The 13,573-nt window shown below is 34.5% G+C and overlaps 1 protein-coding gene across 1 annotated transcript in view; it reads right to left on the bottom strand.

The window, feature by feature from the left end:
* NEGR1 (neuronal growth regulator 1) overlaps positions 1 to 13,573 on the bottom strand; it is a 966,318-nt gene that overhangs the window by 567,823 nt on the left and 384,922 nt on the right. The window contains exon 2 of the mRNA XM_056122822.1: positions 4,600 to 4,832. Coding sequence (XP_055978797.1) covers positions 4,600 to 4,832 — 233 coding nt within the window. The remainder of the gene's footprint in view (positions 1 to 4,599; positions 4,833 to 13,573) is intronic.

Here is a 13,573-nt window from a genome sequence, read left to right as displayed (position 1 = left end):
ACCATCTATCTTCATTCCCATTCCTTCCCATTCCAGTCATCGCATGATGTTCTCGAGCGTTCATGATGTTCATGAAGAGTTTCGGTGAAATGGTATCACCCTGCCGAACCCCTCTCTTGACATGGTTGATCACTTCTTTGTAGAATGGTGAGATCCTGGTAGTGAATCCTTAATACAGCTCATGGAGGATCCTGATGTATTGAGTTTGAATGCCCTGATTAGCTAGGGTTTCAACGACAGCTTCCGTCTCAGCAGAATCACAGGCCTTCTTTAAATCAATGAACGTTAGACAGAGCGGCATCTTGAACTCCCGAGAAACCTCAATGAGCTTGGTTATCCTGTAAATATGGTTGATGGTGCTGAATCCTTTGCAGAACCCAGCTTGCTCGCATGGTTGTCCTTCATGTAGTGTTCTGCCAATCCTATTCAAGATGACTTGAGTGAACTGCTTGTAGATGACAGACAATAGGCAGATCAGGCTATAGTTGCCAATGTCATGGATGTTTCCCTTCTTGTACAGTAGTACAGTCCTGCTGGTTTTCTATTGGGAGGGAACCTTGCATTCAGAAAGGTAATGTGTGAAGAGCTGAGTCAGCGTATTGATAAGTACTGATGGCAGGTTCTTCAGCTGTTTAGGTCTGATCTTGTCTGGGCTGGGTGCTGTTCGTTTCTTTACTGTAGAAATGGCGTGTTGGATTTCAGAAGGATTGCACACAGAAAACCTACCCTACCCCTACCGGTACCAGATAAATACCTCACTGGCAGACCTCCACTATCTCCACTACCTCCACTACCCAGCCCCCGCTACGCTCCAGGACGCATTCTGGACCCTGGACGCTTTGCGCCCGCGCAACACTTCATAAGACACTAAATAGCCATCTTCTAGAATTGCCGTATCATATTTGTAGGGTGACTCCTACAAGGGTGATTAGAGGCCACCCCAAAAGCCTCTATTCCTCTAGAAAAGCCTGGCAAGCTACTGAGCGTAATCCGTCTGCGTGGCTGAGCCTCGCAAGCTATCCATTGTGTATTCGATATGCCAAAACCAGTAATTACAATGGGCCTCATTCCCCTGACCCTGAAGGCATCACCAGTAATTACTAAATCTATGTGTGTTAATTTTGTGCTGTTAAAAACCTAGACTTTAAACATAAGATCAAAAGAAAACTACTGTCATGCAGGTGAATGGGCAGCATTTACACTTCATGGTTCCTATTATGCAATACTGTAAGAGGGAGAGCTGGCTTTATAACAGGCTATCATACATATTTATCCTCAAGGACAAAAAAATTGCTCTTAGTAACCACACAGGTCATAATTTGAATTACTGTATGGCTATCATGATTTAGCACTATATTGTATAAGAATAATTCAAATTTATTTTCTTAGAGCAACTATTAACTGATCCATATCCTTAAAATAAAACCTCAGTTTATCAAATTCTTTGGGCTGGAGCGATAGCACAGCGGGTAGGGCGTTTGCCTTACAAGCGGCCAACATGGCCGACCCGAGTTCGATTCCTCCGCCCCTCTCGGAGAGCCCGGCAAGCTACCGAGAGTATTTGATATGCCAAACACAGTAACAACAAAGTCTCCAATGGAGACGTTACTGGGCCTGCTCGAGCAAATCGACGATCAACGGGAGGGCCTTTACCTTTTACCTTTTACCTTTATCAAATTCTTTAAGTTACACATATATTATATTACTTAGTAGGTAAAAGAAAGATAAAGATCAATAAACACACTTTCAGAGAAAACAGCAGAAAATGCTACTATGTGAAAGTTAGTTTCCATGGTGATGAATATTAGTGTTATACAAGTGTGAAATATTTTTTCAACATTTTTCTTTTTCTAATAAAAATCAAATAATCAGTTTATTTTAGTCTTTTAGTATGAATCCTCTTTCAAGTGAGAAAACAAATACAAGATGGTTGGTTATTATTTAGTTCATGAGAAAAAAAAATAGAATGGAATCCATGTTTCCCAATTCCTTTTCTACATCCCCTGTCATTACTCCATTCATTTATATTAATAACACTATAAAAGCGATAGCACCAACAAATTTTTCATGCACAATGGTATGCTGGTAAGATTTCACTTTTATTATTTTCTTCCTAAAATTATTTTTTAATTAACCTTCTTATATATACAATGAAATTAAAGCTGAGCTTTGTTTTCAATAGCCAATGTGTGATCAACATTGTTATTAATAGTCTTCTTTCAGTTGGTAAGTTTCATTTTCTTAACCTTGGTGAATAAAAGCTTGACAAATTAGACAAGAAAATACACTTAAAAATTATTGAGATACACCTGAGGATCTGACAAGCTAACAAATATGAAAACTGAAGAGATGTGTTTTGGTTTATTTCTACTCATTGAGAGGAAATGTAGCTTAAGAGGTGTTGACTTTTTATGACATTTATTTAGCTCTTGAATTGACTGACAAGCCATTAATGTATCCTCTGAACTTTATTAATGTAATTGAAAAACTGCCCACATTTCAATCAACTAATAACTAATTAGGTTCCTAAATACTGTAAAAATTATTAGCTTTTAATTTGACTAAGCACACCTTTAAAATAGAAAGATAAATCTTTTTCTAGTGGAGTACAATAATCATACTGATAAAATGTTTGATAAGTGCCCTCCTACATGCACTTCTTAAATGATGCTCAACCATTCATGTTATTTGAGGTGTCAGCAAAAAAAGAAAGCACTATAACAAATTGTAACAGTTTTAAAATAAATTTCATAGACTCAAACAATTAATGTAATAGTTAATAAAGAAACATTCTGTAAATTAAGTGTATTTAGGTGACGTTCATATGATCATTGATTGTTTCTTAAATATGGAACTAACATGGAATAAACAAGAATTGATAAACAGAAAAAGGGATATTTTTACTGCTCAGAAAAAAAATGTCATTTTAAACTTACACAAGAAAATGGTGTCTATCTCTAGTGAGTTAGATACATTATTGCCCTAGTGTACCTTTTCTCATGTAATAAAAATCTTTTGTAGTCTTTGAGCTAGAAACTAAAGTCAAAGGGCATTGTATGAAACAAGAGAATAGGATTAGGCTTGGATAACAGAAAAAATGTGTTTTTGACTTGTAATCTCGTGTCAGTTTTTGAAGCTGGGCAAACTTCTGCCCTTCAGAACCTTTGTATAATCTCTGAATAAAGATGGACTTTGTGAAAACTCTTTTATTCTTCTATGTTTTTAAAGAGGAATATCACTTGAAATGATTTTCAAAACTAAAAGCCACTGAGTAAATTCACAAACATGTAATTCAATTTATACATTCCTCTTTAACTGTTTAACTAGTGAATTTAATTTTAAAACACAGTAAAAATACTTATTTATGATCAAAGTTGTGCTTTGATTCATGTTCACCTTAATTCAAGAGAACAATACCCAGTTACTAAAATTACAGCTTGATTATCTTTAGAAGTGGGAAGTCATGCACCTAGAGTAATAGTAATGGTTGAAATTTTAAAGTATAAACTCAGACAGAAATAACACAACTTCTTGCTCACTCAGCTTTTCTGTTAGGAATAAAATATGTATTCAGCGGCATCACATTATCATATAATTTGTGACTAATTTCACTTAAAAATTCTATGTCATTTTGAATTCCAAAGCATATATTTCTACTTAGCCAATGAATAATTAATCTAAAAAAGAATGGGGAAATAATATGAAAAGGGCAAATGTATAAATTTTCCATTCTTTTAGAAGTATAATTCATTTCTTGAAGAGAATTTGTATTGAGAATAAACACATTCTTATGTCTCACTATGCAAGAAAAGTAACATAATTTGATTATTGTATTGCATTTGCAGGGCTGGAGCGATAGCACAGCGGGTAGGGCGTTCACCTTACAAGCAGCCAACATGGCCGACCCGAGTTCGATTCCTCCGCCCCTCTCGGAGAGCCCGGCAAGCTACCGAGAGTATTCGATATGCCAGACACAGTAACAACAAAGTCTCCAATGGAGACGTTACTGGGCCCGCTCGAGCAAATCGACAATCAACGGGAGGGCCTTTACCTTACCTTTACCTTACTGCATTTGCAAATAGTAAGTTTAGCTAACATGATTTATGATCTACTGAAAGTAAATCACAGTTTAAGAAATTATAGTATATTTTTTCAATTAATCTTTGTTTAAATAGGTAACTTTAGAAGACTGTTCCTTTCATTGTAACTTGAGTCATAAAGTTCGATTGAGATATAACAAGGTGTTGAAAAACTAAAGATTACTTTAAAAGAATTAGCATCCATATATCCAAAAACTTTAGAATCTTAATGTATCCCTCATGGGTTGTTGAAGACTTATTATAATGGATTAATCATGGATTCTCAAGATTTATTGATGTTTGACTCAAAATAAGATATGAAGTGATTGATATACAAAAAGTCATAATGGGCTATTATTGGATCATCTTTTGATCTTCATAAGTGAAGATCTGCATTCCTATAGCTTAGGTCATTACTTAATGCACTATAAGAATATAAATCTGGGAAGGCAGTGGAATCATATTTTTAGCATGTCAGTAACACAAACCTTCACAGTATAATAAATACGGAAACACATACCTTGCACAGTTAGATGCACCTGCATTGTTCTCGGTGTATGTTGAGTCTGAACTGAACACGTGTATGGGCCATCATCTGTCACATCTACATTCTGTATCTGGAGGCTGTAGTCCCTTTTATTCAATGTTGAAATTGAAACTCGAGGGTCCACAGACCACTTATCACCTCCAGCAAAAATAATACTTGACCGGTTCAGCCAGGCACCCTTTGATGCTCCATCTTCCAAATAACATCTACAAATGATGAGAGACAGAATGCTATTAATCAGAATGAAAATGAGAGACATTATCTGTGTCCTGAGTGTATTTACATAGGCTGAATTATAGCACCGCATCAAATGCAGACACCAAACATAAATGCAAGAGACTTGAACACATTGGCACATCCTCCATTCCCAATGCAAATGTGAAACAAAACATGCAAAAGGTCTTCCTTTGTTTTGTTTATTTAAGTGTACTGTGTGTGTGTCTATGCATTTTAATTCAAAGTCAGTCAAAAGCCTGTCCCATCATCTCTGGATAACAACCATAAATAATTTTAAATTCATTTCAATAAAAATATTAAACATACATTTCTTTGAAGCTACAAGAAATGAGTCTAGGTAAAGTCCTAATTTATAACCTAATTCAATTCTCAGTACAATATACTAGATGTAAAAAGCATAGACAGTAGTATAAATGGGTTTATTTTTAAAATAATGTGATTGCAATCTTGTATGCAAACTTGTGTTAGTATACTTTGGAAACCACAAACTGCATTTTGATATAATACTAATAAAATTATATAATACTAATACTTTAGTAATAAATACTTGCTATCTTTTAAATTAACTGACCAATAATCATCCAGTATACATACATTCACTTATCAAAATATTTATGAAATATTAGTATTTATGGATTTAAAATGGCATTGGTCTTTCTATTCATAACTTTTACTCTAGTAAACAAAACAAACAAAATAAATACTATATGATAAAAAAATGGATGATCATAATAATCAAACCAGATAACAGTAGAGTGAATATAATTCAAATAAGACACAACTGCTCATATGACATTATAAATGAAGTTAGTTTTAATAGACTAGAAATAGATCCTGGAATAAAATGATAAAGAGTAATGGGCATAGCACTGTATACAGAGGTTCTGAATGTCAGGAAGAGAGAGAGAGAGTGAGAGAGAGCAATTTTTTTCAGAAGTGCAAATAGAAAGCACAGAGATGAAGCCCTAGAAGTAAACTAGAATCAAATGATGATGAATTTAGAGTTTTAAAGTAAAAAATTTTAAGAAGGTATTCAAATTTAAATTTACTAACAAGACAAAAATATACTCTGTGCCTTATAGAAGCCAGTTAAGTAATTATTTAGAATAGAAGAGGTCCGTGGTCATTCAAGTGATTTTGCTGAGGAATAGAATCTATGTTTCCTAACTGAAAATGTTCTGATACAAATTAAAGACTAGACGTTTTAAATGAGTACAAAGCACAGCGACAGAATGAAAATACAGTTATATCGAAATAGTTTGACAGCTTTTCTCAAGAACACCTTAGGGGATTGAACACAATGTTTTAGATTGGTACAAAATTGCAAGTTGAATGCAACAGGGTCCACTGCTGCCAAGAGTGTGAAATTAATCAGTGTGTGAAAAAATAAGAAACAAGGAACACTGAAGAAACTAATTTGCAGTCAACTTTACCATTTACAGACTCAAACTAATACAAGTTATATAGGTCATTATAGAATAGCTTTTCCTTCAGCATGTAATGAAGAAATAATGGTTTCTTTAATAACAATTATATAATCACAATACATTGTCAATCTTAATATTAAACACATAGGGGCTTATATTCTATTTTACAAATTTACATCAGTCATGGTATTTGGAAGAATACTATATACCACTACTAGGACTGTGATCAATCCATCGTGTGTTCATTGAGTGTTTATTACGTTAATTCTACTTTTGGGGTCTTACTTATTTTTAGTATCTAGTCTTCACAACCACCTCCTGAAATATGCATTGAAAAACTCAATTCATCACTGGAAAATTAATAAATGCATATAGGCTATATGGATTGCACAGCCACACTATAAGGGGGTGGTGAGTGAAATTCATAATCCAGTTATATGTTTCAACATTCAATGTCCTTTCCACCATAATGCAGATCAAAGACATTCAAAATAGATCCCAGAAAGGAAAGATGATTAGAATGTTGCAGAAATTACTGCAAGTAATTTCTTATTTATTGAATGTGACCAACTGCTTAACCTGTCCTATTCTAAAGGAAGCAGAAAATTGATTACTAATGGATATTTTTACCATGAAAGTCTGATTTAGAACACTCCATCCAGTACTTCCTTTTTCCTACAGACATCAGCAGCTTTATCTTTATTTGGGTCTGTCAGGAATATCACAGAGATTAGCCAGCCTTCAGATACTTCTACTACTTTAATAGACCAATATGAATTATAGCCTGTCTCCAAATGTAATACCTTTGTTTTGGCATGTCAAGGTCTATCACAGAAGAATATAATTTATTGTAAAAATGAAGAAATAGTACTTCTTTAAAAATTTTGAACTTTAGACACATATTTTGTAATGTGATAGTTTCCAGTCCAATTTTTTAAACCTTTGTATGAAACTTAAAAATTTAATATTTGGATATGTTTGATTATGTCTCAATTACTTAGTTATATTATCATATATAAAGATTAACAATTGAGAATAGCAGCCTTTTACTTTGAGAACACAGGCCAAAATAATTTCCTTTGTTATAAAATTGGGCTGGAGCGATAGCACAGCAGGTAGGCCGTTTGCCTTGCAAGCAGCCAACATGGCCTACCCAAGTTCAATTCCTCCACCCCTCTCGGAGAGCCCAGCAAGCTACTGAGAGGATCTCGCCTGCACGGCAAAGCCTGGCAAGACACCTGTGAGGTATTGGATATGCCAAACACAGAAACAATTGTCACAATGGAGACGTTACTGGGCCCGCTTGAGCAAATCGATGAACAATGGGAGGACAGTAACAGTTATAAAATTAAAAGAGACTTATAGAGAATACACTTTACTCTTTTAACCTACACGTTGATTATATACAGATTATATTATTATATTAAACATAAGATAATTATATAACATAATTTCTTGAATGTATTCTACTTCACTAACTCTATTTTCTTCACTAACTTTATTTTCCACATTCACCATATTTTTTTAAATATAAATATTGCCTGACATATGTATTATGTATTAAAAATATTCCAAGGAAGGAGATAGGATAAAGGGCTAGACTGCATGCAAATGGGCCAGTTGATCTCTGGTACAAAGTGTTCCCCAAGCAACAAGAGGAACTACCTTCCCCTAAGCAAGCAAAAAATCATTACCACACCTGGTCTCCAAACCAAGAGAAAACAAGAATTCCACACACACAAAAAAAGGTATTCTAGGTATCACAGAAAGTACAGGTAGATGAAAGAAAGATTGGAAGTGGTTAATTTAATTTCCAATTCTTTGGGTACTAAAATCTCAGGGAGTTTAGAATATTTGAATGTAAAAAGACAAATTTCTTGGAATACTGTTGTCCAATACCAATTTATCATTTAGCAGGGATAATAAAATATATTCATAAACAGTCACTGTTCCATACAGAAATTTTCAAAAAATAAATTGTTGCAACAAGGTTATTGGGTATGCTTAAGAAATCATGACTTTTGTCCTTGACCCTTTTAGCTAGGTCCATTCTCCTCATAAATAATAGAATCATTGTAGTTTTGATTTAATTGAGAACTCCACTCATCCTTTTTTACTTATTAAAAAAAACTGGAATCTTTATAGTGACCAAAATTCTTATGTCATGGAGTTCATGGTTGCTTTTCTGATCTTACAACCCACAAATTTTCCAAATTTCTTTTCAATATATCAGTCATCCAGTTGTTCTTATTAGACCATGCATACTTCTGCTATAGGAGGTTTAGATCTGTTTTTTCTTCCACCTGAGACTTTCTTTCCCTGAGTTCTGTATAAATAGTATACCTTACAATGATACATGTCACATAAACTTACAAAGTACAGTCTACTTGGGAAGGCAAAGTCATGTCCACATGAACTATATTAGATAATGACTGAATATAAAGGTTTACGCACAAATAACTGCTGAATGATATGAAAGTTAAATAAAATCAGTATTAGTCATTAGATCAGAGGCAAGCTCAGTGAACAAAGTAAATATCCAGTGATGAAACCGAGATTGGCAGAGCTTGTACCTAGTTGGAAAAAGAATGAACTGCAGCATGACAATAAACTTCAGGATTCACTTCAAAACATTCGCATTAGACATTCATTATTTAATTTCATCCTCAGATGATCCTATGATATAGCTATTTCATCATTATACATATGAAGAAATAAAGGTACTGGTAGTTCATACCCTGAACAAAGCAAGTCTGACTGCATTCTCAGCCAAAGTGATAGCTGTGCATTCTAGAATCTCCCTATTTAGGACTGAAGAATGAATGTGTGAGTGAGAGTTTGGTGAAGTGACAGTTGTTGGATCATTAATTCAGCAACAATCCTCAGGTCACTCATATTATTCTTCTACTATGAACTTCAATCCAGAATTTTTGTCTAAAATCTTTGTATTCATTTTATCAATTATAAAGATATAGACAGCATAAAGTGTTCCATAATGAATATATTCTTTATTTTAGGATAGTATTACATTTCTCAAAGGGTTATTTACCCTTACAAAATCTGCTTGACTAGCTACTTTATAGGAAAATGAGTGAAGGACTATCAAATACAGACTTCACTACATAAACTATTTTAATACTGTGTCACATATCATGACAAATCTTACAGAAGAGTCAATCATCTCAATGTTTTATGTACATAGTTCTAAACAGATGGTTTTTGAAAAGGATATAGAAAATAATCTGTATATTTCCTCTTTTGTTTCATAGTGGTTAATTATACAAATGCAAGCTTAATACAGTCAAAGTTTAGAGTAAAAACAGAGTTGTTACTTTTACTTTTGAATGCTTTTAAATGCTCCTTTATAAATAATATTACTTCCCACTAGGCAGGTCAAAATTGAGTGGAGTAAAGTTTAATTTGGTGAACTACTAATTGATAAAACTGATGAAGTAATTCTTTTTTGGGTTTTTTTTTTGGGGGGGGCACACCTGGTATTGCACAGGGGCTACTCCTGGAGCTGCACTCAGTAATTATTTCTGGAAGTGCTCAGGGGGCCATATAGGATGCTGGGAATCGAACCCAAGTCAGCCGCATGCAAGCCAAACACCCTACCCACTGTGCTATTACTCCAGCCCAGATGATGAATTAACTCTTAACAGACTGCGAATACTATCTTCTGATGAATAAATATGAAAGGTAGACATTGGAGACTTAAGAGAAAATTAGCACATTTGAGTTAATACTATTTTAATGCTCTGTTATAGAAAAAAGCCCATAGCTGTACATGAATTGTTTTCCCTCTTTTATATCAATAATCTCCTGTAAAACATTTCTAAAATATCACCATCACTAGTCCTGCACAGCAGAATTCATTCAATGCAAAGCAATTAACCTTATTCAAAACATACTGGTTGGGATTGCGATGACTGGAATGGGAAGAAATGGGAGTGAAGACAGATGTTTGGCAACTACACCACCTCTGCTTTGCTGATGGCATTGTTCTAATAACACCAAACATAATCCAAGCAGCATAAATGCTGGCCGACTTCGACTGTGAGTGTAGAAAGGTCAGACTACAACTGAATCTCACAAAGACAATGTTTATGAGAAACAGTCTTGTTTCATTCGCTCTCAATGGAACAAACATCTTCGAATGCAACAGTTATGTGTACCTAAGTCAAGAAGTCAACATGATGAATGACCTGGCACCTGAGTTGCACAGGAGGAAGAGAGTGGCTTGGAACGCTTTCAAGAGCATCCAAGAAATAGCTAAGCGGACGGACGAAGAATCTCTGGCTCTGGGCACTCAACCTCTTTAATTCCACTGTTCTTCCTGCATTAACATATGCCACAGAGACTTGGGCCCTACGAAAATAGGATGAGAACGTTATTTGGGTCTCCCAAAGAGAAATTGAAAGAGCTATGCTTGGAGTATCACGCTTCACTCAAATGAGAGAATCCGGAATTCCAACCTCCATCGACAATCAAGAATCAGGGATGTTGTCTCATTTGCCAAGGTGTCGAAAATCAGATGGGCTGGACATGTAATGAGATTTGGAGATTACTGCTGGACTAGAGTCTTTACCTACTGGATTCCATGGGACATCAAAAGATTGCATGGCTGCCCACCTATGAGATGTTCAAACTTCTTTGTCAAGACCCTGAACGATTGGTTTGAGGCTTTTTGTGTTCCTAGAGCAAACAGATGCCATTGGGCTACACTAGCATGTGACAGGGATGAATGGAGATATTACTGGCACCTGCTCGAGCAAATCGATGAGTAACGGGATGCCAAGTGATCAAATGATCAAGTGATACTTACTCATTAATTAAAGTTTCTACTAAAGGCACAAGCAAGCAAGCAAGCAAGCAAGCAAGAAAGAAAGAAAGAAAGAAGAAAGAAAGAGAGAGAAGGAAGGATGAAGGAAGGAAGGAAGGAAGGAAGGAAGGAAGGAAGGAAGGAAGGAAGGAAGGAAGGAAAGAAGGAAGGAAGGAGAGAGCATAATTTTCCCTGGTTTCAAAGCTAAATTATGGGAAAATTATATTCCTATGAAGCGACAGGTAACTAGCTACCTTCGCTGCAGTCTTCATTGTGCCACAACTTTCTAAATTTGACTCTAACAGCTGTAAAAATACACAGAAAAAAATTTATTACATCATAAACCCAGAAAACCCTCATGCTAATTCCATAGAATTTTGATATCTTGATTTTATATTTCAATATGTGAAAGAGTAAATCAGTGATTAAATGAAGCAAAATTTCTCATATTCATTTCCTTTTGCTTTTAAGAAATGCTGCTCTTAATAATATTAATGCCAGTTTCTACCTGAACATATAATATATAGATGTGTTTATATATATGCATAATAGTATGTATATACAATTATAATTATAAATTATTTCTAAGAAAATTACATATAATAATGTATGTACAATGAAATTATTTTCTATAATATTGCTAAATTTTTCTTTATTTTTGTTTTATTTTATTTTGTTTTAGTTTTGGGGCCACATCTTGTGTTGCTCAGGACTTACTCCTGTCTCTGTTCTTTCTTTTTTTTTTTTTTGGAAAGAGAAGAGTATTTATTTGGAATCTGGAGCACCTGTTTTCCCAAATGTGAGCCCTGACCAACCTTGGTCCCTATATCAGTGGGGGGCCCAGATTAAGACTATTTTCATCACCGTCTTAAGATGCCACTGGCCCTTTTCCAAACAGCGTTACCTAGCTCCATTATCTATGTACTGACATCACCTGACTCTATTCTGAAGAATCACTTCTGCCAATGATCAAACTCAGCACCCAAACCAATATATTGTTCTGGCCCCTTCAATAAATGGAAACATTTATTTTTTGAGATAACATTTGTTTGTATTTCACACTGCTTTAAAGTATGCTTTAAAGTATGCTTCTGCACCACAACCATTTCAACAGTTACAATATCACTCCACCACCTTTCTCTTTCTGCTCCTCTAGTTGCCCCTTCTTTATTACATTTGTGGGTTTTGTTTTGCTTATCTAGATCCCGCTATGAGTGAAATTATTAGCTTTATCTCATTCTTACTATTGAATGTTATTTTCGTACAAGAATATATGTATGAATTTAGAATAAGCAGGGGATATTTACATGCAGGATGATTCAATAGATTATTTGTAAGTAACTCAACATATGAATGAATATTAGGCAAAAGAGTCATGGGCAGATGAAAAAAATTTTGTACATTAAAACTAAAAATAATTTCTGAGAAGAAAAATAATTTACTTTTTGTCAATACATTGTAGTCTAATCAACATCATCTTGTCCTTTTAATAATAATAATAATAATAATAATAACTCCATTTGCTAAATGATTTCTGAGAGGTGTAGGAAATAATACACTTCTCATTGAACAGGCAGTAAGCTAGTTTGAGAAGTATATAAGTCTTATCTTCAGATTAAGAAGGGTGCTTAACAATTTGACTGAAAGGAAATAATTCAAACACCCACAAACGTGAGTGGATAATATACAATATATTCTATAAAATTCTATTTAAATGTAAAGAAGCTTGACATTTGTCACCTATGGAATGTTGTAAGAGAAATAAATCATAAAGACAAAGACAAATGCAAGATGGCTTCAATAATGTGGAATATAACAAATACAAATCATGTTTATAAAACAAAATGAAACAACTCTTGGACTTTGACAATAAAATAATAGTTATCAGAAAAAGGGGTGAGAGGAATGGGTAGAGGTGATCAACTACAGTGTAGTGAATAGTAGTAGAATTCAGTGATTGGCACAGTGCAACACATACATTTATTAAGTTGTGTTGTGTTCTATAAATTCTATAGAGCCTATACTCTATATTCCTGAAATTATAGTGTGCTAAACCAGTGGGGAACCAATTTCAATAATAAAAAGCATTCTATTTACCCAAAGCAGTAAAGAAAAAAATCAATTGTGCTTGAGTGAATGCAGGATTGATGAAGTAATGAAGCAAAGAAGGTGAGAAGGAAGAGATAATATGTATTTGAGAAATTAGTTCAGAGCTAGCTTTGTTGAAATAAATTTTATCATGAATTAAATGGGAAAATTTTATGTCATTTCCCTTTTTTTAAAAAAATTCAAATATACCAGCTTGCTTTCTCCCACATGGACTTGAATGTGAGATATTTGGATCTGGAAGGGCTTCAAGATTTCTGTTAACTGGCAGGTGCTCTGAACTGCTGTGGGGAAAATTCTGTCTGAAGTGCCATCTCTTGGCAGCTGCTTCCTGGAGAAGTTGGACTTTCACCTC

The sequence above is a fragment of the Sorex fumeus genome, unplaced genomic scaffold, assembly GCF_029834395.1.
Source record: "Sorex fumeus unplaced genomic scaffold, SorFum_2.1 ptg000047l, whole genome shotgun sequence".
Taxonomy (NCBI): domain Eukaryota; kingdom Metazoa; phylum Chordata; class Mammalia; order Eulipotyphla; family Soricidae; genus Sorex; species Sorex fumeus.
This window is presented reverse-complemented; position numbering and strand designations above follow the sequence as displayed.